Raw genomic sequence first — 26,047 nt, forward strand, 5'->3', positions numbered from 1 at the left:
TGCTTCAACCTTTTAGAATTCAATACGTAAATTTGGCGTCATTGAAATAAGGTCTAGGGATTTCCCTGGCAATCCAGTGGTTAAGACTCCGCGCTTCCAATGCAGGGGACATGGGTTCGATCCCTGGTCGGGGAACCAAGATCCCACATGCTGCACAACACAGCCAAAAAGAAAAAAAAGAAATAAGGCTCCCCTATTGTAGTGGGTTTTGGCTAATTGTATGGCACATATAGGCACCTCAGAAGCTCCAGAGAAAACCTGACTTAAACTCACTGTGTTATCGGACTCTTTCATGGTTCCATAGAATTTTAAGAAGTATATCATCCAGTTAATATTTATACATCAGTGTGGCAAGGTATCATTATTATAATAGTAGATGGGCACCATTTTTGTTTTACTGGAGGGAAATCCAATATGAATAAAATAGCAACTTTTCAAACATGACATTTAATCCATGCAGGTAAATCAAACTGAGAATCTATTATTCATTATTAAAGGGGTGGCATATTTTTATTACACTGAGAATGAAACACAAATACTGTGAAAAATTTAGTGCCTTTTCTTGAACTTTTAAGACACTTATCATGCAGTCATCTAGCTGGTACTGGCACCCATTTTAAAATATAGCCATGAAATTAATAAGTTTGAAGTTTTATGCCTGAAAAAAAGGATGCTCAATTTCAGTGAAAAAGGCAAATTTATTTTTTATTTAAAGCTTCCTAAATACTTAAGATGGTAAAGTACTTCAGTAATGTTCTGGTTCCAGTATGTATATGAAGAATATAGTTCATATTCTTGTCATTATTAGTCATGGCCCCAGTGTTCTTCCCTGAAGTGCTTTCTGAAAACTGCATATATCAGAAACTGATTAAAATGACCTAAAGTATTAATTCTTAAAATGTGATGAACCCAACATTTTGCAAGAGGTTATTTTCTGTGTGACATTTAATATTGAAGAATTGAAATGATTTTAATAACTCCTTGGAAGGAGTGGTCTTAGGAAAACTAGAGCCTGAGCCTGATTGCTTTTATTGATTATTGATTATTGCCATTCATAATGAATAGCCTTGGAGTATATCATATCATGTGGCTTTAAAAAGTTTGCCATTATATCAGTGGAGGAAGCCCTTTTTGTCAGTTCTTGAAATCGTCACTTCTGCTGGCCAAGAATTCCCAGAGACTTGTGAGAGTCCTGATTGTAAATGGCTCCTCCTGAGTGGTGTGAATGGTCCCTGGGCATGCTGCTTTTAAGAGTGGTCTGGTTCTGCTACTTACTTAGCATTCATCACTTTAGGAAAATTACCTAATCTCCCTCGCCTCAGTTCCTTCATTTGTAAAATGGGAATCTGTTACCTTATTCATAGAGACTTTGTGAGCATTAAATAATGTGATGTATAGATTGCTTAGCATAGTGGGTTGCATGTAGGAAATAACTGGTAGCTATAATTAGTTTTTCATTATAATAATAATTCTCCATGTAGCATGTTCTCTTCTTTTCCCTCTCTGTTAGATTTCTCCAGCCGTCCAAAACATCCCTTCAAGAAGTATCAGTTAATCCATTCTTGATTTCTCCCTCTAAGAAAACTCAGTTTCCATTAAATTTATTGGATGCTCTTTTGCCTCTACTTCTTGTTACTGAGTGATGTGAGGGGTTCCAGGGCCATCAGTGCAAAAGGTCATGCTATCATTGTCTCATAGTCTCTGGCAGAGAGGAAGAATAATGTGTATTGAGTGCCTGAACTGTGCCAGTTTCATCACTATGTGTTTAATACACACGATCAGTGCAAATTTCACACAGAGCCATCTATTGTTAATCCCATTTTGCAGATTAGAGAAACTGAGGTTTTAGAGATGAGAACTTGACCAGAAGTTTGAAGCTGAGATTGGAGCCCACAGTCCAAACACCGAGGTTCACAAACTACCCTACAGAAAACGGCAAGAACTGATACGTTGGTTTTTCAAATCTGTAAACTACTCATCGATTCCTGTAATTTTTCTCTGTATTTTTACCAGGTTTATTTCCATTTCTAAAGCCAAATCCCTCGCTCTTTCTGTCTCTTCTTCTGTCCTTTGTGTCGGTTTTCTACATCTGTTCACATCTGATTTACTCAGAGTTGAGTGCCCTAGTTACAAATTAGTAGTTGTCGTTCACTCTGCATGCAATTCAATAATCAAGTCATTTTTACCAGTCTCATTTGGGAATGAGGCTGCTGTATTACATAATATTGCCAGGTGGTCACTGAAACATATTTGCCAGCACTAAAATGTAAGCTTCTTGAGAGCAAGAACTGGGGTCTATTTTGTTCACTGCTGAATCTCTGGCACCTAGAACTCTGGCTGTCTTAATAAATATTTTTAAATGAATGAATAAATCTAAAAATTCAAAAGACTCACATTGCAGCCTTCAAATAGACAACTGTTTTCTGCTTTATAGTTGAAAAACGTTTTAACTTTTTAAAACTTTTGGTGTTTTATGCAGATTCACATTCTTTATTTTATTGGAACTGCTTTCAAAATGCCATAAATCCAACTTTGTCCTTTGTGTCTGTTCTCTACATCTGTTCACATCTGATTTATTCAGGGTTAAGAATGCCCTAGTTACAAAATAGTCGTTCTTGTTCACTTTGCATGCAATTCAACAATCAAATCATTTTGAATTCTCTAAAGAGGAAGAACTTGCTTCTATATTTGAACTCACTCACATTCAGAGGGAATAGGTTTTAATATTTCAACATCTATACAAAATGCTTTACAATGACTTTTAAGGCACTAATTCTCCTATGAATGCCGAGTGAAGTCTCAAAGGGCTGACTAGGGTAAAGAATTTCTCCAAGGTCACATGGCCTGGTAATTGCAAAGAACAGGGCTGGCTATCTTTTCCTATCCGTCTGCTTCATAGGTGTACCAAGCAGTACTCAATGACTTTGAACTGATGGGGCTCTCAAAGCTTATAGTGGTGACAGGAAAACAATTTGGGTTCAAACAAACAAAAAATCCCTAAACTCAAGGACCAATAAAGGTCAATCTAGTAAACTGCCAATCAGAGCATGTCAAGCCTCTGCTTAAGCTCTCCTAGTAGCTCTCCATTACATTTAGAATAAAATCCAAATTCCTTACCTGGGCCTCCAAGCCTTACGTGATCGGGCCTCTATCCCCCTTTCTAATTTATTTCATGTGATCTTTTCTGCTTGTGTATTTCATTTGAGACTCACTTTCTGTTCTTTGAACAGACCAAGCTCCTTCTTATTACAAGGCTGCGTTAGTTGTGGCTTCCTCCTAGTGGGGTTCCTCCTCAAACCTTGACACTGCTGGTCCCAGGTTAAGTGTCCCTTCCCGAGACAACATTTTCTTAACAGAATAGCTCCTCCTCTGGTCATTTTCTAGTTCATCTCTAATTTATTTTTATTATTTAGATATCACTAGTGATAAATTAGAGCATTTATCACTATTGATATTGTCTTACTTGTTTATTGCTTATCCCCTCCACTATCAGATTGTAGCTCAAGAAGAAGAGCTTATTTAATTTTTTTTTATCCTCAGTGCCAAAAATGGTGCTTAAGTACAAATGGGCATTTAATAAAGGTGTGTGAATGAATGATTGAATGAATGAACAGGGGGAAGTCCTGAAGTTGGATATGGCTTTTGACATAGTCAAATCAATAATTTAGTAGCTGGGAAAACATGAACAAATCATTACTTTTTCAAAGCTTTTTTTCAATCACCTGTAAAATGGGTTAATATTAACTACATTGACACGCCGATCAAATGTTATATTGTGCATGTAAGAGCTTCGTAAAATGTAAAACACTGCACAGGCGTTAATACATTGCCAGATATCTTTGGTACAATGTGGGTTTCCCAAAGGGAAAGAGTTGATTAGCAATTATTGCCAAAAGTTTTATCCTTTCCAAATGATGTATTTGCCTGTTCCTTGTAAAACCATTTGTGGTTAATTTGTTGGTCTTTGATCTAATCATGCTGCAGATGTTCAGAAATGCCGTCTTTTTGTGCATTGAGGCTCAGTCACTGGGGTTTGTAAAAGTAATGGGCTGTGCCCAATTTTTCCCCAATGTCTTCAACTCTCAGGGACAAAGAAGGGAAAAATCTATCTTTTGCCTAACAAGGAGAAACTGAAAATTCAACTTTTGTTTTCACTTCAAAAAAAGAAAAAAAAAAAACGGGGGGGGTAGGGGGAGAAATCCCAGAACTAAATTTTCTAAATTAAAATATTCAATTAGATTTTGCCATCTCCCTGGAGTGAAATATTCTTAGTTGAACATTTGAGTAGCATGTGAAGAGATGAGTTATGACACATTGAGGTTGAGGTCAGGTAATGGAATTGCGATGTAATGAGATGACATGCCATATATTTCCTCTTGATTTCAGTCACGTTTGATGGAAAATGGTGGAAAGGCCATATTTTTTAGCCAGTAATTATTCAGGTATGAATCAGTTTGATTTTAGACAGAAATGTGGCCGCCCTAAGCTATGAAGTCAATTAGACATATGATCAAGGACACACAAACCTGTCTTGTCTTGGTATCCATATTGGACGATGATTCTGAAAGTGTGGTCTGAAGGACCACGTGAATCACCATTACCTTGACGTGCCTGTAGAAATTCAAATTCCTGAGCTTCACCCCAGACTTACTGACTCAAGGATGAGAAGGGGCCTAGAAATCTGCATTTTTAATAAACTCCTTTGGGTAATTCTTACACAAATCAAATTTGGGAGATTGCGAGACGATGTCCTTGAGGAAATTGTCGTATGATTGTGGAGGTTTCTTAAATAATTAAATTCTTTGTTGAGAAATCACAAAATTCAATTCAGGGACTGTAAGTTTGAGAGATCATAGACTTGTGCCCTCATTTTAGGAAGATTTTTATTCAGAATTACTAATTTGTAAGCTATCTGATGAATCTAGCCCTCAGAAAGACTCATTTTTAAAAAATTTATTTTATTTTTTATTAAAGTATAGTTGATTTACAATGTTGTGTTAGTTTTAGGTGTACAGCAGTGTGATTTGGTTTTATGCATATATATGTATATATATTCAGAAAGATTCATTCTTTAAGGATGTTGGATGATGGAGTTTTTCAGGATGCTGATGATGGAGTTTTGTTGGAGATGTTTTCTCTTGGTAAGTTCTGTGTCTACTTTTGATGCCTGAACTCAGTGGGAGCAATTAAGGAAAGAACAGGCTGAATACAGAGAAACGTGGGAAAGAGCCCAGCTCCTCAGCCTGTAGGAAAGGAGCAGGAAATAGGGTGTAGAGGAATGGTCTTGAGCTTCTTCATCAGGAATCCAAGGTAGGCTGTCTGATGTTCACCTCCAACATTTCGGAAGCATGGCATGAATGGCTCTGGAGCACATGGCCAGGAATCAAATCCCAGCTCTACCCTCTGCACCTATTTTCTGTGTGACCTTGGGCCAGCTCTCTTTGCCTCAGTTGTGCCATTGGTCAAATGGAGTTATAATAGAATCAACTTCATAGGATTATTGTGGTGATTGTGTTCATAAGGATAAAGTGATTTAAAAAGTACCTTGCATTTAGTAAGCTTTTGATACATGTTAATGGTTGATGCTATACTGTTAGGATTAAGGAACTAAAAAAATCAATTTCTAAAACAGGGAACTGGAACTGTTACATTTGCACATGAGAGCACTGGTTTTCCAACGGTGTAGGTGTAAGATTTTCTCTCTTCTTCTATTCAGAAGCTATGATAGTTATAGCTGTTACCACCCTCTGTCCTTGATCCCTTGGCCAAGATAAGTTTCCAAGAATAATTACTTTCTTTCATCCCGCAGCAGAAAGACTGGGGATTAGAGCTAATATGTCTGTTTATTTATATTGGCTAAGGGAATGGAAAAGAAAATAATGGTATTATTAAACTCTCACTGGCTAACCTAGATTACCCTGTGCTGTGGCATCAGTTCCCACTCATCTGTCCAGAGTTGTTTGCCTCAGAAAGAACACTTTGCTATTTTCTAATGCAAATTAAGTATATTTATTTACTTCCTTGACTACGCTTATTCCCAACAGAATATTAGTCCCAGAAGACACTATTTTGTTCATTTCTCATTCTCCCAAATTGCCACCTTCCCTTCATCACCACTGTCCTTCCTTCCCCACCACTTCCACCACCACCACCAGCACTTTATAAATGGTGAAACAAAGATCCATCCCAAAATGATAGGTTATTTACTGGAGTGTCACACTGGGATTTGATCTTACGTTTGTCTGATGCCAAAGTCCATGCTTTTAACCCATTAGGACATATAGCTTCCCTTTTAAATTAGAGAAGCAATTAAACAGGGCAGGATTGAGGTAAACTATTAGGACTGAGGTAAACTATATATAAAGTCAAAAGCATTTAAGATGCATTTATAGGAATTCCAACCAAAGAAATATCCAAACAGCGTCACTGTAGTCTTACCACAAACAACTGAAACATTGTTGGGTATTCTGCTTATCCACTGTAGTGCAGTATGTGAGTATTTGCATTTTCCTCTACAGTTGGTTTTATCATGACGCTGGCAAAGAACCACTAGGTTTTCGACTTTATGTCCAATGACTTAGAACTATGGCTCTGAAGCTATTGTGGTATAATAATCATGTTTATAGAACAGTTAAGACTGGATGTGAGTCAATACAAAGCAGGAGCAGTCAGTCAATATTATCTTGGTTATTTTATGGTAACAAAACCCCCCAGTATTTCAGTGGCTTAATACAATAGAAGCTTATTTTTCACCCAAGCTATGTGTCTAGTTCAGGACAGCTAGGGGCTCTGCTTTACCCATTCTCATTCTAAGTCAAAGACTGGTCACTGGTCACTGTAGCAAAGGAGAAAAATGAAAGAAAACTCTGGAGACTCTAGACCCAATAATAAGTGCCCTGCCCTAGAAGTGACACATATTCTGTCCAGAGCTAGTCACATGGCCCACCCAACCACAACGAGGCTTGGACATGCAATCCTACTATACGCTTAGAAGGTGAAGAGCTGGAAATATTTGATGAACAGCACTTATGACACCATAACTGCTGAGGAGGGAGTGAAGCTTTCTAATAAAAAGCTGTTCGCAAGGAATTGATTTACCTTCTGAATTGGCAAACATTCCTATCAGTGTAGGGTTCAGATAGAGACTGAACTATCTCCTGTAGAACAGAAAAGATTTCTAACTGAGCAAGGGACTGAATATAACAGTGCTTCTTAAATTATGTGGCCTATGTACAATCAGTATTTTAATTAGATAGTCTGTACTCCTCAACAAAATTTTTAAAATGCCCTTTTCTGAGGTCACTGAGGTCTTTTGCTAATATTGTTATTATTTTAAGTTTTAAGAACTTCAAAAATCTTAGAATATCTTAGTAATTGTTATGAAAACATTTAAGTCTCCAAGTTCATGTCTGGGCCTCACCAGTATCTCTGCCTGTACTTCTGTTTGAAAGCCTGGAGATTAGAAATTATGCCCTCAAAGATATTGTCCAAACTGAAGACACGAGATTCTTTGGTTGTAATGAGCAAAACTTGGGGGAGGAAGAGGTATGTCCTGATGAAGAGGCTGTCATGATAAAATAGTAGACTCTGTGTGTGTGTGTGTGTGTGTGTGTGTGTGTGTGTGTGTGTGTGTGTGAGAGAGAGAGAGAGACAGACAGACAGACAGATATATTGTCAATAAATTTGACCATATTTAATTTGCATGTTTATGTATTACATATTTTAACATATATTTAACTATATGTTTAACAGAAAATAAAACTAGAAAGTTAGATTGTGGTGAGGTAGCATTAGGGTCTTTAATGCAATGCTGAAGAATTACAAGTTTTATGATAAATATAAAGTGACAATATGATGTCAGGCAAGAAACAGCCTACCAAGGAGCAAAAAGTAGAGCTTATACTGAACCAAAGTTTCTGGTAACATTTTGTTCAGTGCCAGAGATAAAAGTAACTTTTTATGATCTGAGTGCAGGGCAAAAAAGCTGGGGAAAAAAATGAAAGTAGAATTTTCCATATGATAGATAATATTTTTATATTAATTCTGGATTTCATGATAAGGAACGTATGACCCTTTGACATTCAATAATGAACTTTTCTGTTAAATATCATAGGTAGCCCTTTATTTTTAAGGTTTTATCTTTGATTTTATTGGTTTGACTATGATATGCCCAGGTTTCCTTTTTCCTTTTTCTTTTTGGGATTTTCTGAATTCCTTGGTTTCTTGGGTTGATATCTTTCATCAGTTTTGGAAAATTCTCAGCCGCTATCTCTTCACATGTTTTTCTGCACCATTGTCTTTCTCTTTTCCTTTTAGGACTCCAATTACATGTGTTTAGATTGTTTATTACTGTCCCACACATGTTACATGCTCTGATCAGTTGGGGGTTTTTTTCCCCCCTTTTTTCATTCTTTTTGCCTTTGTGCTTCAGTTGGGACTTTCCTACTGGCCTCTACTAGAGGTCATCTATCCTTTTTCTGCCATGTCCATTTCTACTGTTAAGCCCATTCAATGAATTTTTCATTTCAAGTACCCTAAACATTTTTAAAGTTCACTCTTGAAATTGTCCTCCCTCCCCTGGTTATTTCCATCTTCCTCCCTATTTCTTTATCCTAATTATAATGATTGTTTAAAGTATTTGTTTGTTAAGTCTAACATCTGAGTCATCCGTGGGTCAGTTTCCATTGACTGTTCTCTTTTATCTGTGCATCACATTTCCCTGCTTCTATGGATGTCTCATAGTTGTGTACTGTATGCCAGATATTGTGTGTAAATGAATTGTAAAGACTGAAGTAGAAAATATTTACCCCGCACAAAAAAAGCAGCCTCTGTCAGGCAGCTAGAGTGAACTTTCTGATTAGAGTTAAGCTAAGTTGGGGTTAGGTTGTGGCTTTGATCAGTTTTAATTCACCACTGGTTTTAAAAGTTTTCAAGTGTGAAAGATCCCTCCTTCCAGCTGGGTTTGGTATCCAAGCACCACATAACCACTCTGCTCCCTAGCCCTGCTTTGAGATTTCCGTGCCTTGGAAGGTCTCTTTTTGACTTTCAGCCTGAACCCAATTGCTCACATGCTGCTGAGTAAGAGTCCTAAAATTGAGAATTTGTAAGTAGTAAGGACTCATTCTGTGTTTGGGGCTCATGTGTATACGACATTCCACATTACTCCAAGATTGTTAAAATTTCAGCCAATTTCTCCTTTTACCTACAAAGTCTCTCACCCAGTGAGAGATCTACTCCTTCACCCGTTCCCTGAGATTAAAGCTACCTCTAGTCCTAACTCATATATGAAGGGCTTATGCTCTCTGAGATTTAGTTTCCTCTAAGCTTCATGTCCTCAGCTTCCCCAGGCGTTCAAAATATACATAATTTTGTAATTTACCTGGAGTTTTTTCCTTGTTATAGTAAGAATTATGGGCATTTATGACCATCTCCATCATAAGGAGAAGCAGAACTTTGAAAGCCTTCTGTTTTTGAAATTACTTTGTCAACTTTTTTTCTGAGAATGAAAACAATAATCCTTCCAAATATTTCAGAAAATCCAGAAAATTGAAAAATACTTCGTCAATACGCATTTTCATCATTTTGTAAGACTTCCTTAATCCTTTCTGAGTTGCTTCAATTTAAAAGTATTTGGTGTCCAAGTGGAAGGAATTTTGCTTTCTCTTCCAAACCTCCGTACAGACTTCAGCCTTCAAAATTCTTGTTTGTTTCTTTTCTGCTTGTTCTCCACTCTCCTTTCACATGTACCTTCTTTGATATGGAAGATCAAACGCATCACCCTTATGTTATATGGCACTCAGAAAATAAAGCTACTCCGAAGAAATTAAGACCTCCAGCTACCAGGACTTTGATGATGAGATAGCATTGGTAGTTGGGAGGAGACTGATCCATTTATTTCCTTTATTATATAGCATTCAATTACAAAGCTACAGAAAACTATGGAAACATCACATCATAGGACAGCTATGGAAATACTCAGGTTTGCGGAAAGCTTCCTCTGAGAGGTACAGTGAAACTTAGTGATCCTTTCTTGCCAGAGAGGAAAAAAATGAGTCCCAACCTACACATTACAGGGCAAAAGATCTCTCCTACAACATACAGCAAGGGAAAGGCACTAAAAGAATAAATAAGACAACTGTTGTCAGATAAATTCCTCTATTTGATAACATATGGCTCTTACCCTCCTTTTCAGTCAATATCAGTGACTAGGTTTTGTCTTGTTCAAATACTTATTTTTTGGGGGGGACTGTCAGGGTAATTGCATGTGACACCTCTATCTTGTTAAATAGGCTGAAGTGAAGATCCTTTTGTGCCTAAAGACTGGCTTCTAATTTACATTGTTACAGGTGACACAATGCTGACTGGTGTTACTGGATTATGTTTGGTAGCCTTGAACTGTTTCTCACGCACAAAATGATACTAGTGTTTTACATATTTACAGATGATCTTCAACCTTAAAATGTTCTTTTCTTCTTTATTAAAATAAACTATAATCTAAGTCATAGAAATAGTTGGCATAAAGTCATAAGATTAATAATAATAATAATATTTATGTGCATTTTACATTTTTATGAACATTTTAAAATTTGTTATCCAAATTGATAATTGCATCAACTCTGTGAGGAAGGTGCTTATATTCTTTTTTTTATGGATGAGGAAATTTGAATGCATGGAAATTTAGATACAAAAAGAGAAGTGACTTGCCCAAGACCACAGGAAACTTAATGATCGAATTGGGTCAGTACTGGTCAACTTCTTACTTAATCTATTAATATTTTGAACATATCACTGAGTAAGATCAGGTTAGTATAAGAGGGACATTAGTTTTCACTTCTAAATGCAGAGATAAAAATTGATGAAATGACTGTAATAGCAGCAGTTCAGCTTTATTTTTAAACGATGGTCTGAAACAGGTTTCTGACCCCATTTTTCCTCCTCCTCCTCATTTAGCTTTTATTCTCTTATCACAAGGGTTACTCACAGCCAACTAACCAAATGAAAAGTATGGCTTGATTAAGAATCTCTTTTGTCTGTAATTTGTGCGTAATGTTTTTAGGTCTCCCATGGGCTGTTGTAGAAAATGGTAAATCTGGTTTAAATGAAACTTGATCCTGTTAATGGTTTAATAGCAGCTGCCACAGGGTTATGGCATTTTTCAACAGATGCTTCTGCTTCATTTTAAACATAAACTAAGTCTTGCAATATTTATATAAATCATATAAAATATGCCTACATACTTTTGGTTAAATGTATTGTTATAAAATAGTCTTAGGCAAGTTCCTACCTTTGTCAATTTATAATTATTCACACAGAATTAAAAAAAAAAAACAACCCAAGGCTATACTCTATTTTAAAAAAAAGATTATTCATGTCTTGCACTTTCCTAAAAATTTTTTTAAAGGCTGGAGAATAGCCTCCATCTCTAGTCTGGGGATGTGAACAATGGCTTGGTCAATCTGATCATTCTATCCATCTTTATGCCTAACACTATTTACTTAGCACTGACAAATTGCTTATACAGTGATGTGCATTATAGTGTCAACTGAAATATACAGAGTAGTCACAAAATTAAATGGGACACTATATTTCTTTGAAGAGGTCGACCTTGTAATAGTTAATTCAGACTATTATTATGCCCAGGATTAGTTTCTCTGGAGTGTGATAGTTTGTTCAACCATTTTTATTTTTTAAAGAAAAGCATTTCTTCTGTTCAAAGTACTTGTGCTGGTTACCTGAATGATACAAAGATGAATGACAGGCAAGTAAAACAATAAGACAAAAGATAGAAATAGTTACACAAAGAGGTACCAGCTCAAGCAACAATACAGTATACCACTTTAGTTAACATATTACAAGTTTGAGTCCTAAAGCTCATAAAGGGCAGAATCTTGAACTGGCAGGGTCAAATTTGTCTTGTTTTTTGGGGTCATATTTTCATGGTGGTATGTTTGCTCAATTACCTTGGGCTGGAACATTTATTTATGTGAGTGCCCCCAATGGTGAGTTTGTAAGAGCAAACAGTAAAAGTACAAACCAACTCTTAAGCTCTAAATTATCTGTGGGCGTCTCTGACTGTGATGTGTTTCTAAATACAAGCATCCTGGTCTTCCCCTGTCCTAATGTCTGTCCTAGGTACTCCCATCTAAGAAGGATGTGAAACCTGGTGCAGCTTTCTTGTTTGAACTCATTCTCCTTCGTGGGAAATCTGCTTGTCTCCACCAAGTTGTGGGCTGGACAACTTTCCCTTTGTATGATAGCAACTTGGATGTAGTGGAGGGAAAATTCAAGTGTCCACTTCTCCGAGGACATTATGACCAGAAACTCGACAACTTCAGGAAGATTGAAGATTTGATTTGCTTGGACCTGGACCACTGGCTGTGCAATCTCTACTTTCAGGTTTGCAATATGATTTTGTGAATGGGAAAAAGAATTTAAAAATTTTCCAAAGCTGCTTCTTTCTAGCCTTTAGCTTCCTTTCATGCTATTGAAAATTCCAGTATCATAAACCTATAAAAGTAATTACATCTTAATACTGATTTCTCATAATGCAGATTAAATTTATGTCTACAAACAAGGGGTAAAATTCTAGAGTTAGAAATCTTAAGGATAATTTAATCCAAACGTCTATGTTATAAATAAGTCCGGACAGCCATCCAAGTCCCCTGATTTCTCAGTTTACAATCTGTTGCTGCTGGAGCAGACTGGTCTCACCAACATGGGACAGGGGATATATTTCTTTTTCGAAAGATCTTATTGAGCTTCTGTTTTGTGTTGAGCATTGCTTGTTCCAGGGATATGAAGAGATAGAGGTGGTCTCTGCCTTCTGGATGCTTGATATTTATTTGATGAGACCAACAGCAGATACCCAATGACCCACATTTCCACAGGATGAAAGTGGCCATCAGAAAGCTCTCTTTGCCATACACATGGCTTCAGTGTAAGCTGCCTAGTTTACATCAAAAATTAAAAAAAACAAAAACAAAAAACCACTTGGTCACACACCATTTATTGGTAAAGGTTTGACATTCTATTTTCTAACCAAGTCGTTTAGCAGAAATGCTGCTGTGTAAATTCATTTTAGGCCACCACCTTGGAGGATCCAAAAAAGAAAATGACAGCATACATGAAATATAAAGCATTCCAACACATTTTTAGTCAAATTATTTTTGTCTTATATGTCCAAATTTGTTCTAACTGTTTACGTTGTTTTTCTGGGGTGCTTGTATCATAAAATGCTATGATTTATTTTCTTCCTTACCTGTATGTTTGATATTTTTTTCAGTCTGTCTATCTACCTACCTACCTAACTGAAAGAACCATTAAATATGGACATTTTCAGGAAACACATGTACTTTTGACCTAAAAATTAGCAGCTACATATCCTTCTTATGGGATGGTTTTCCATTTTCTATTTAAGTTTCATTAACTGACATTTTTTCCCTTTTAGCTAATTCAGTTATAATGTTTTGCTGAAATATCTTCTTGTCACAGTCTAGGTATGCTATTAAGAAAACCACTCTTAGATGAATATGTGTCTTTCTATTCATTCTGGAAATAGTGGCATCCTAAAATAAATCTGACTGTATGTTAGAATCATGTGGGAAGCTTTAAATATACTATAGCTTGAGTCCTGTTCCCAGATCTTTTGATTAAATTGTTTTGAGGTGGACCTCAGGATCAGAAATTTTTAAAAACTTCTAAAGATTAGAAAATTGGTATAAGTTTGAAAAGGAAGACCATCATAAATGAATCCAAAGGATTTATTAAAAAATCACCCAAACTTTGAAGAAAACTGTAGAAAACACTCAACAAAGTATTTAACAAATTGGTGACTTGAATACTGTACAAAGAGATCAAAATGAAATGAAAATGAAAATATAGCCATTAAAGAAAATAAATTTTGGTATTTATTAGGTAATGTAAAAGGCATTAATAATTTTTCACTAAATTTTTCATTGTTACCTAATGTTCAGTGTTCTATAAATTATGACATGGAAAATCAGTACTTTGTTTCATAAAAGATAATTTAGGTAGTACAGATATCGATAATAAAGAGATATATATTTTATATTTGAGGTAAAATCAAGAAGTCATGTTTAAAGTTACAAAGTCAAGAAAAGAGATTATCTGATGAACAATAGAATAACTTGATTTCACTAAAATCTACTTGATTTGAACTCATTGCCCATTTTTTTCTCCTGTTTTTTCTGACTCCCTGTTTAAAAAAAAACTTTATGAAAAAAGTAATATTATGATTTATCTGTAGAGCCCTCTGGCTATTATCCATTACAAATGGACATAATTGTACACTAGCTTTCTTATTTGATAGACAATAACAGAAGTTTTCTTCCTGTGTATATTTCATAAGGAGTTGGGGAGGGAGAGTGAGTCCTACTAATGAGAATAGTACTATTATTCAAGATGTATGATTTTCTGATTGTAAGGCAGAATAAGTACGAATGTAGATGCTTCTCTTTCACAAGGATGAAAATGAAAAATTTTTGTCTTGAAACCGTATTTTCCTCCATGTGAAATTGTGAAATATGTGGATTTTTCTGATGTGAGTTTTCTCAAATGCAAACATTTCTGAACAAGTTAATTTTGAGTAGTCCTTTTGGAGTTAGGAGAAGAATAACTTGAGGTTGGGAAGAGAAAAGAAAGATAAAGTAGATATTGGAACAGAAAAGGGGTTCTGCAATGCAGACTTAGAGATTAGAGGAAACAAGTAAAGTCTTGATCATTTCCCTCCGGTGTCTGTTGGAGGAAGGAAACTGCCACAGTCAGAGGGGCTGGCCGAGCCAAGGTGTGTGCCTCAGCCATGACCTCATGTGTTACTAGGGGTAGAACTCAGGCTAATAACCCTGAGCTTTAAGAAGGAGGCTGGAAGTTGCTCTGGTTCAACCCCCCGAGTGGGTGTGGAAGAATGTAAGATGGAAAATTATGCAAGGAAGATAGCCTTTAACTTCTTCCTAGAAAACCTTTTCTATCAATCCCTCACTTTCCTGAATACTTCATTTCCTGTGTCATTGATTATTTCTACCAAGCATTTTATTATTAACATTTTAAACATAGAGAAAAGTTGAAAAAATTGCATACTGAGCACCCTTATATTCACCACTAGATTCTACAATCTGATCATTTATTTTTGAACTTAAAATATTGTTTCTTGAAGATAGTAAATACTAGCTAGCAAATGGATATTTGCTAATTTTATTCCAGCATGAATATTAGACACACAGTGTTATTTGAAAGAAGAAATTAAAGAAATTATAAAACAAAGAAACTAATAAACATATAGAGCAATGATATTGTATGTAAACCTGTTAATACAAAAAATGCATTTTTTTTGTAATGAAACCAAACAAAAACAAATGGAAGTTTTGGAAAAATTGAATTCATCGTTGACCTTTTAGATTTGCAAATTATATCCTTGTTCTAGAGAAATAATTAGCTGTGTGTGTAATATTTTCAACAGTTTCAATAACAGGTCTATCTTTTAATAGGTAGTTAAACTTCCTCTACATTTGGATGACCAAAAAAACCATGAAAGACATATTCAGCTTCCCCCTGAATTTCCAGTTTGTTTAGTGGCTGAAGCAGAGAAAGCAGAATCAGGTGTCGATAACACAGCTGGCCTTTCAGAGAAAGAAACAGAGAAGAACATTTGTGCCTCAAGGGGTGACGAAGCTAAATCCTCCTCACTCCCATCTCAAGGTTAGTTCACATTTTATCAGCATTCTATTACTAATATTTCAAGTCTTGTTATATTATATAAACCTGGAAAAGCAGTAGTATTAGTGTATTTCTTTCTATATCTTGCCACTTAAAGAGAATGTAATCATAGACAAGAATACTAGTTTTCATATTGCATGATTATAAATTACATAATAAAATAGAAAATTCATTGAAACACATGACTTGCTGCTCTAAAATTCTTTCTTGCATGCTCAATGAAAGAGAATTGTTTTCAGAATAAAGTTCTCAAATAATATAATTTATTTTATAAGACTTTGTTTTCAAAGACTGGTTTAATCAAGCACTAAATAAGCAAATAACATTGTTTGAAATATTCAATGTACAAAAGTTTCAATTTACAGAAGAGATACATTAGAGATTATTATCTTTTGTAAAGAATTATTCCCTTTCCCCAAAGGGAATAATTCCCTTTCCTAGGTATGTATGTAATTATAAACAATATAGAATGTATTTCCTATGTTTATAAAGTTTATATAAATATATCATACTTTAGGTCTACTTTTGGAACTTTAGTTTTTCTCAATATTATCTTTGATTTACATACACACACATACAAACACACACTCACAAACACATATATGAATTTCTGGTTTATTGATTTTATTTCTGTATAGAACTTCTTTACATGATTGTAACAAAATTTGTCAATTCTTTTTGTTTACGTTGTTATCAGTTTCACTCTATTGCAAACGAGGCTATAGTGATTATTCTTGGACATGTCCTCTGTGTGCTCACAGGTGTGACTTTCACTACAGTATATCTACAGGGAAAGGAATCACTGAGTCAGGGCACACACATCCTAAGTTGACAGCATAGTGACACACTGCCATCCAGCTGTATCAATTTCCAACCCAATAACTGTGTAGCAGAGTCTCTTTGACTCACATCTTATCAATCTTTGTTATTGTCAGTTTTGTCAATTCAGTTGGAATGAAGTGATAGCTCTGTGTTTTCATTAGAATTTCCTTGAATACAAGAAAGGTTTTCATATATTTCTGTTGACCATTTGGATTTTATCTTCTGTGACAATTACCTCTTCCTATATTTGGTCCACTTTTTCTTTGGGTTATTTACTTATTTTTCATATTGATCTGTAAGAGTTCTGGTGTCGTTTTTTTTATAGGTGGGGTGAATGGTAGGAAAGTCTTGATTTCTGATTCAATTTTTGATTTTTAATGATTATTCAATCACTTTATTATTAATTTAATTCTAATTGGATTAACTTAGTCTAAAACTGATGGGATTAGCATTGTCATATTATTGTATTACCTTTTGAAATGCATTCCCTTCTGTTACAGTTTTGTTGGATAGGCAATACATTTAAATTGTTTGAAATAAAATCTGTCTCCCCTTGCTGCCCTCCCAGCAAACTATTGTTCTCCTTGGAGGAATCAGTGTTTTTTTCATGTATTATTCGAGAGATATTTTACATATCTATAAGAAAATATATAAGAATACTATCATAAGTTTAAAATAACACTAAATCTATAGTTATATTCTTCTTTTCATTCCTAATATTGCTTAAGACATGCATTTTTATTCATTTTTTAAAAATATACAATTGCTCATTTGCCTCCATTAAGACTCTTGATTGATTTTTTGTTTACTCTACATTTATATTCTTAGCCTCATTATTTTTTTACTCATTTTCTTCAGATTATCTTTGGGGTTATTTTTTAAATCTCCTTGATTTGAAAGCTTAACACATTTATCTTCAGTTTTTATTTATCTGATGTGTGAAATCTCCAATTATGACTGGATCTGTCCATTTCTCCCTGTAATTCTGCCAGATATTGCTTTATGTATTTTAAATCTGTTGTTAAGTGCATTCAAGTTTATGATTGTTATAGTTTTTATGATGTTCTCATTTCTTTTATATAGATGCAGTCTCTCTTTATGTCTATTAATGCTTTTGGATTTACAATCTAGTTCTTCTGATATTAATTCTACCATCTGATTTTTTTGATAAATAGTTTCATAGCATATATTATTTTTTTACACTTTATTTTAAAAATTTAAAATTCACCTGTGGTGCCTTTTTGGATATATCTTTTTTAGCAGTATAAATCTGAATTTTATTTTTGTACTGGAGACAAGTAGATATGTGTCTTTTAATGGGTAAGTTTAGGTTTTTTGGTAATTATTCTTATTACTGTTCTATTTGTACTTGATAACATTTTATTTTGCATTTTATGTTTACCATCCTATTTCTTTGCCTTTAAAGAATACTTTCTTTTTTGAATTTCTCTTTAACTCAAAATAATTATTTTATTTTATTTTTCCTGTACTTTTTTTTTTATTCATTTATTTATTTTTCGGTTGCGTTGGGTCTTCGTTGCTGCACACGGGCTTTCTCTAGCTGCGGCGAGTGGGGGTTACTCTTCGTTGCCGTGTATGGGCTTCTCATTGTGGTGGCTTCTCTCATTGCGGAACATGGGCTCTAGGTGTGTGGGCTTCAGTAGTTGTGACACACAGGCTCAGTAGTTGTGGCTCGCGGTCCAGAGCACAGGCTCAGTAGTTGTGGTGCACAGGCTTAGTTGCTCCACGGCATGTGGGATCTTCCCAGACCAGGGCTCAAACCCTTGTCACCTGTATTGGCAGGTGGATTATTAACCACTGCGCCACCTGGAAAGTCCCTCCTGTACTGTTTTTAATCTATAAATTTTATTGTTATTTTAGCTATTATCCTTAATTTTCTTATCTACATATTTAAGTATAAATTATCTTTAAAACTCTAACTTTATTCAATACTTCGTTTCTATTCTGAGTGTGACAAGGACTTTTAGTGTGCTTTAGCTACTCATTAAACACCTCTGTGTACTTTTACGTTATTGTTGGCTATGCCTTCAGTTTCACTTTTTTGTTAAACAGAGAATCTAGGTTTTTTTTTTTTTTACTTTCAATATAAAATTAATTTACTGACACATTTGACAGTATCTGTGCTTTATATTTTAATGTAACATGTCTTCGGTCTGGTTCCATTTTTCTTCTTGTTGAAATAAATCTTTAGTAATTCATTTAGAGTTTGGATCTGTGAGTGGTGAACTCTCTTAGTCATTGCATGTCTGCAAAAGTCTATTTTTCCTTACTTTTGGTAGATCATTTTTCCCTGTATAAAATTCTAGGATACTAATAATGTTCCCTCACTCTTTTCTCCACTGTCTTCTTGGGTCTATTGTGGCTGATGAGAAATCAGCATTAAATGGATAGCCACGGATGGATCTTAGGAAGGCGAGTGATGTATTTCACTTTCTATTTTAGGCAGATCCCTCTGGTAATTTTTAGGAGGGTTTATTTGAGAAAGGCGTGACTAGAAACAGATCAGTTAGGAAAAGTTTAGAGCAGTCCAGGCAACAGATAAGAGTCTGAATTAGGGCAGAGATAGTAAAGTTGGAGCAGAGAGTACAATTTTTTAAAGTATTAAAGAGGTGGAATAGAATGACCATAGGACTAAGAATAAGAATGTTCCTGTTAATTGGATATGGGTGGCACAGGAGAATTAGGGATGATTCCTAATTTTTTAACATGAGTAGATATGGATGTCAACCAGCAGATAACAGGAAATAAAGGGGGAAGGACAAGATTAGAAGAAAAACCATGAGCTTGATTTTGGACCTACTGACTTTGAGATTCTTATATTATACCCAAGTAGAAATGTTCAGGTGATCTTTGGAAAAATGCATGTGAAGCTCGGGAGGGAGGTGGAAGTTGGGAAGGAGAATATGTCCATTAGAGAGGCATAAACACCTAGACTCTAGCTGAGACTGGTATGTGGTAGATTTCAAACTGGGAGAGTATGTAGAATGATGAAAGTGTTGGGATGAGGGCATAGCTCAGGAAAACAGCAATGTTTCCGAAGGATGCTGGATCCCTACTATAATCAGACCCAAAGCCTGCACTATTTGACTTCTTAGGTGACATCCATCTTCCTTGTCTCGTTCTACCTATCTACTGGGCGACACAGAGCTTCATATTCAATTTCCAGTGATAAACGTTTCTTAAGTTTTGCCTGGAGTTTTCCAAATCCCTTGGAGACTTTTTGCCTTGTTGGGCCAAGTAAAACTCCACCGATTGCTAAGCTCAATTTCTAGAACCCCACTTCCTTCCCTAACAGGCAAGTCCAGCGCAAGCCCTAGGCTTCCGTATTCACACCTGTCCTGTTTCCCTATGAGTAAAACCATTATCACCAGATTACTGAGACACCACCACCTCCAGAGAACTCAGTGTCATTTTATAGAGTCATGTATACCTGGAAATGTTATATTGAAATTTTATACACAGAATTCATATATGTTGAATTATGTCACTGACTTTAAACAAATATTTGTGAAACTGAATTAGAAATGAGATATATATTGACACTAGGTAATAATTGCCAACACTATAAGGCAACTTGATTAAAGTATATTGCTTCTCACACCTGAGAACTTGGATTTGCTTTACTCATAGCCTGAGAAGGTAGGAGGTGACCGAAGTCATGGTCTGGGTTTAGAGAATAATGGGTAGAGTTTGCTGTCCTCAACATGCACACCTTTGAGCTGACTGTAAGCATTCTATGTTGGGTTTTAATAGGTTTAAGGCTTTGGTTTTTTTATTTTAAATGCAAATATCCCAGGTGGCTAACAATGGCTATGCTGTTGTCGATATGCTCAAGGTGGATATGGGGAAGGTTGTGGGGGGGGGCGTCTAAGGCACTGGCAATCTAAGAAAGAGTAGAGAGTGCCATAAAAGGGCAGAGAAGGAAACAGAGAAGCGAAGGGCAGATTTAGCCTCATTCCAAAATGCTTTGTGGGGCTGCTCTGTCAAGGACATTCGTGGACATTGTGATTAAGTCTTACTCGGTCCTGTCTGCAAAAGAAAGACTTTTACCCACCTCTTGTCTACATCAAATCAGATTAGTCAGGCCTTCCAACAGGAGGGCTTGGGATGCCCTCATTCTATGAAAATAAATTAATTTAACAATAGCACATAATCTGTGTAACCTGGGAATCTGAGATGTAGAAGGGGAAGAAAAAGTCCAGATCTTTTCTGGTGGTTGATGATCACCTTCCTGAGGTAGAATTAATAAATCAAGACATATAAAAGAAATGATTATAAAAAAGATAGAAAATTACAGTTAATTTTTTGTTTAAATATCAAGTTCAAATATCCAGTCAACTCTAAAACCACTATTTGGGACACTAAAAAATGTGCATATGTAATGTGGGTTTCTTTCTTTGCTTCCTTCCTTCCTCCCTCCCTCCCTCTCTTCCTTCCTTCCTTCCTTCTTTCCTTCCTGCCTTCCTTCCTTCCTTCCTTCTTTCCTTCCTTCCTTCCTTCCCCCTAATGTTTTAGGATTAAATATGAAGCTAAAAATCTTATTTTAGAATTTTTAACTTTAGAGAAAGCAGGTTCTGGTTTAACAGTAATAATATTTCAGTGATACTTACATTTTAACCTAGTTTTAGGATCCTGAGCAGAAGATTAGAAGCAATTACTCTTAGGCCATTTTTCACTAGATCATTTTTGCTTTCTAGTATTTCCTCAGGGTACTGTGGCTATATTTTCCACATCTACTGCCCTGTGCTCTGAACTTGGCAAAAAGTCTGCCCCCAGTTCCCTTAAAAGGAGGACAGGTGATACTCCAAGAAGTATGAATACTGACACATTCAATATGGGAACACTGTATACCATGAGAGGAAGAATCTTTTATGCTTTAGGAAAATGCTTTGGAAAAGGCTGATTATCATTTGCTGTGTTCTGAGCTCAGAGACCAATATGAGCCTCACATTTCAAAGACTACACGGGAACTTCTGCCCTTGCTCTGAATAGATTAATTAAAAAAAAAACATAAAAATCTCTTCGAATGTCTGTCTCTGCTACATTGCATATATTTATTTATTTTTCTTGGAGGCTTCCTAGACATAGTATTAGCAGTTAATATCCCCCGTGGGTTTGTTTTCTAATATATCAGTGCTGTGATACAGTATGCTGTTCCTGCCACTGACATGTTGCTCAGAGATTTAATAATGGATAAACAAACACAACATGTGGTAATTCATTTCAAATTAAATGTTTATTAAACTCTGGCTTGATGGCTTTCTGGCTATTTACAAATAAAGGAGTGAACCTTAGGGAAGGGGTGAGCACGTGGTGTGATCACGGCTGCAAAGTTTCTGTCTGAAAAATATATTTATGATATCCACAAGCTGTCCCACATTGATAGGCTCCATATGTAACCTGCTGAATCCACTAGAGTCCCCAAATCATGGCAAAGTGACTTTAATGTTCACTTACCAGCACACGTATGCATGCACGTGCATGCACACGTGCACACACACACACATTAAGATGATTCTGAATTTAATCCCATGGTTGTTGTTTTAATCCCATGGTTGCAAATAGGTGAATGCCTGAGGCCAGAAAATATTATTTATGGAAAATGAAAGGCCGGAAAAAAAAGACCCATGATATAACTTTGGGGTTATCACTATCTTTTAGGCTGTTTTAGTTTTTAGGGGGCAGACTAGGGAAATATTTGTTCTGCTTGACAATTTTGTTTTGTATGTGCCTACATTGCGTGAACAATGGTCTCTGGCAAGGTCTATATGTGTTTTGTGATGCAGAATTCAATTCAGGAGAGTTTTATTGTGTAACCACCGTCAGCAAAACACGCTGCTAAATGCCGTGCAATTGTAAACCAAAATAACATGCAATCCTCAACCTCCGGGGCTCACGGGGGCCCAGGCCTACTCCACCACTGAGATAATGTATATGTATCCAGGTTGACTAGATGGTGGGAGAGCCTGCCAGCACTCTATTTACCTCCAGGACCAGCAGGTCTTCTGGGAGACTTCACACTTGGAGAAGTGAAGCAGATGCAATTGGCTGAATAACGAAGATTTTGTTGTCAGGGGAGAGGGGCAATGGTGGGAAATGTATGCTCTCTGTCGATCAGATTTGTTCCCCATCTCAGTCATCTCAGGGTGGGATTCCCAGGGAGAGGGGAACTGCGTGGAAACACTTGCCAACCTGCTAAAAGAACCTTTTCACTGAAATTCTGTAAGAACTGGAAGTATATATATTTGGAAGTGTATATATATATATATATATTATGGTACATACTATCCCATGAGAATATGAGGCATACTGTGTACATGTACTGTGTTCTATATACTACAGTTCTGTAATTCAAGGTGTTACAGAGGCCACTGTGGGATGAGATAGGTGAGGAGATCATGAGCTCAGGTGAGCTCATAGGCATCTGGAAACAAATGGGTAAGCTTTTGAGGGCAGTTGAAATTTGCCTGAACTTCTTTTTAATACAACCCCATTTAAATCTTGTATTGGTATGATCTGGGGAAATATGTGTTAATTTCACATTTCTTTGAGGTAAAAGAAAAGACATGAGAAAAATTAAGAGGTCAGAATGGTACAAAGTATATTTGAAGAAATGTAAGGAACCACTGGATTTCAGCAAACGCATGGAGATTGTTTTCATAGTTGCTGTAGGTTTTGGCTCGAGGACAAAATCAGGATGCAGAAATAAGGCTCTGTGACCTGGAAAGGCTGAGCCACCCAAGTGTAGAAAAGCACCTACTTTGAGAAAGCACAAGACAATTCCAGCACTCATTTCTTATCTAACATTATTTTAAAAAATTGGGACCAAGTTTTATTGTTTGCATATGGGTCAGTGATAATAGGGGTCAAGTATATGCTCTCTGGGACTCCTGTAAGACTAGTACCATGTATCCAGGAAGTCCAATTCAAAGGACCTTTAAAATAACATACTTCAGCTCTGGTATCTGATGATCTCCTGCTTCAGGCTGTGATCCTGTGGGTGCTCCACACTAGCCATGTTTCTTTGCCTCTAGGTCACTCATCCATCTTTGGAAGTATAGATAGTGGATGAGGCAATGGTCTCCTTTTTACTAGAGCTTTCTCATCAATGCTTCTAAAGAGCCACTATAGCTTATTGCATTATGTGCCACATATGTTGAAACCAATGAATATTATGTGAGCTTTTCCGTACAAAAATAGACCACCCAAACCTAACTGACTTAAAAAAACAAGTTAAGTCCACTCAAAATCAACCAAAATGTTAATAAATTCTAAAAGAAGTCTATTCATACTTAAATATAGTTTTGCCTATATCTGTGGTTCGACAAACCTGGTAAAACAATGCTTCTTAACTTTGCCTGTACATTGACTCTTCTGTAGAGTTTTGAACAAATACTCTTGTCTGGGCTCTGCCCCAGAACAAACGTATCAAATTATCTGGGGGTAAAGCCTGGACATCATTGTTCTTTTTTTTTTTTTTGAAGGGGTGCATAGAAGTTTATTGTCTTCAGTTTCTTACACTATATGTAAAATGGTATAATATAATTTGAAGGTAGTCTGTGACATATTAAGGATATATATTGTAAATTCTAGAACAATTATCAAAAGTTGAAAGAAAGTGGTATAGTTAAATAATCCAGTAGGGTACATAAAATATTGTTTTAGAAATTTTAGATTAACAACAACAACAGCAGCAGCAGGAAAGGGGCGAAAATCAGGTGGAACAAACAGTAAACAAATAGTAAGATAGATTTAGACATAACTATATTGACAATTACACTAAATGCATATAATCTAAACACTAAGTAAAAGGCAGAGATGTCAGATTGGATAAACAAAGCAAGTTACTTTAGAGACACAGATAGGTTAAAAGTAAAAGGATGAAAAACTGTAGTGTCCAACAAATAAGCAAAACAAACTTGGACTGGCTATATTAGTATCAAATTGTAGAATGAGGAATATTACCAAGGATAAAGAGAGACACGATATAATGATATGTAGGTCAATTTCTCAAGAGAATATAACAACCTTAAATATGTAGGCACCCAATAACAATGTCATAATATATGAATACAGATAGACCTGAAAGGAAAAAAATGGCAAATCTACCATTATGGTTGGAGATATGCACATGCTATTCCAGAACTGAATAGGGCAAATACGCAGTAAATCAGCAAAGATATAGAAAACTTGAACAATTCTATAAAGCAACTTGACATTTACAGAACATTCCACCCACAACAGCAGAAAACACATTTCCTCTGAGGTACACATGAAACATTCACCAAGAGAGGCTATGTTTGGAGCCATAATAATGTTTCAATAAAATTAAAAAGATTGAAATCATACAAAGTATAAGCTGAGATAAAATAGTATTACATTAGAAGCCAATAACAGAAAATTATTTGAAAAAGCCCCAAATATTTGGAAATTAAAAAAAAAAAATCCTTGCCAAAGAAGACATAAAAAAGGAAATCCAATAAATTTCAAATGAGAAGCCATCAAGAAAATGAAAAGGCAACCTATAGAATGGGAGAAAATTTTTGAAAATCATGTATCTAATAAGGGGTTACTATCCAAAACACAAAGAACTCATATAACTCAATAGCAAAAATCAAATAATCTGATTTAAAATTGAGCATAGGAACTGAATAGAATTTTTTTTCCCAAAGAAGACATACAAAGGACCAACAAACAAATTCAAACAACTGAGAAAAAAATAAGTAAGTGAATAGTCTTATATCTATTAAATAAATTGAATTTATAGTCAAAAACCTTCCCACAGGGAGGAAACTTTAGGCCCAGATATATTCTTTTGTCAATTCTACCAAACATCTAAGAAGAAATAATACCAGTTCCACATATATTCTTCCAGAAAATTGAAGAGGAAGGAATCGAAGAGGAACATTACAAATCATTTTTGATGTCAGCATTACCCTGAGAGTAAAACCAGAAAGACTTTAAAAAAAAACTAAAACTACAGAGCAATATCCCTCAGTAACATGGATTAAAATATCTTAACAGAACTTTAGCAAATTATACCCAGCAATGTATCAAAACTGTAACACACCATGATCAGGTGGGGATTATCCCAGGAATACAAGACTGGTTTGACAATCAATGCAATAGACTGTATTTTACAAGATTTAAGAAGAAAAGCCTATGATAATCTCAAAAAATGCAGGAAAAGAATTTCACACAATTCACAGTGCTTTCTGATTTAAACTCTCAAGAAACTATAAATAGTAGGGAATTTCCTCAAACTAAGAGACATCTGTGTAAACCTCCAGCTAATATCATATTTATTGGTGATAGATTGAATATTTCCTCCAATATCAGAAATAATGCAATGTGTCTTATCTGTAACATCCTTTTAATGAACATTGCACTAGATGTTCTAGTCAGTTCAATAAGACAAGAAAAAGAAATAAAGGTATATGGATTGGAAAGAAGAGGCAAAGCTGTTCTTATT

At 35.6% G+C, this 26,047-nt stretch overlaps 1 protein-coding gene across 1 annotated transcript in view; it reads left to right on the top strand.

Annotated features, from left to right (window-relative positions):
- Positions 1–26,047, top strand: part of LOC309608051 (uncharacterized protein) — a 286,253-nt gene that overhangs the window by 86,833 nt on the left and 173,373 nt on the right. The window contains exons 11-13 of the mRNA XM_082347275.1: positions 7,395–7,545; positions 12,133–12,396; positions 15,504–15,714. Of these exons, the coding sequence (XP_082203401.1) occupies positions 7,395–7,545; positions 12,133–12,396; positions 15,504–15,714 (626 nt within the window). The remainder of the gene's footprint in view (positions 1–7,394; positions 7,546–12,132; positions 12,397–15,503; positions 15,715–26,047) is intronic.

Source organism: Balaenoptera borealis (assembly GCF_965194805.1).
Source record: "Balaenoptera borealis genome assembly, chromosome: 12".
NCBI lineage: Eukaryota > Metazoa > Chordata > Mammalia > Artiodactyla > Balaenopteridae > Balaenoptera > Balaenoptera borealis.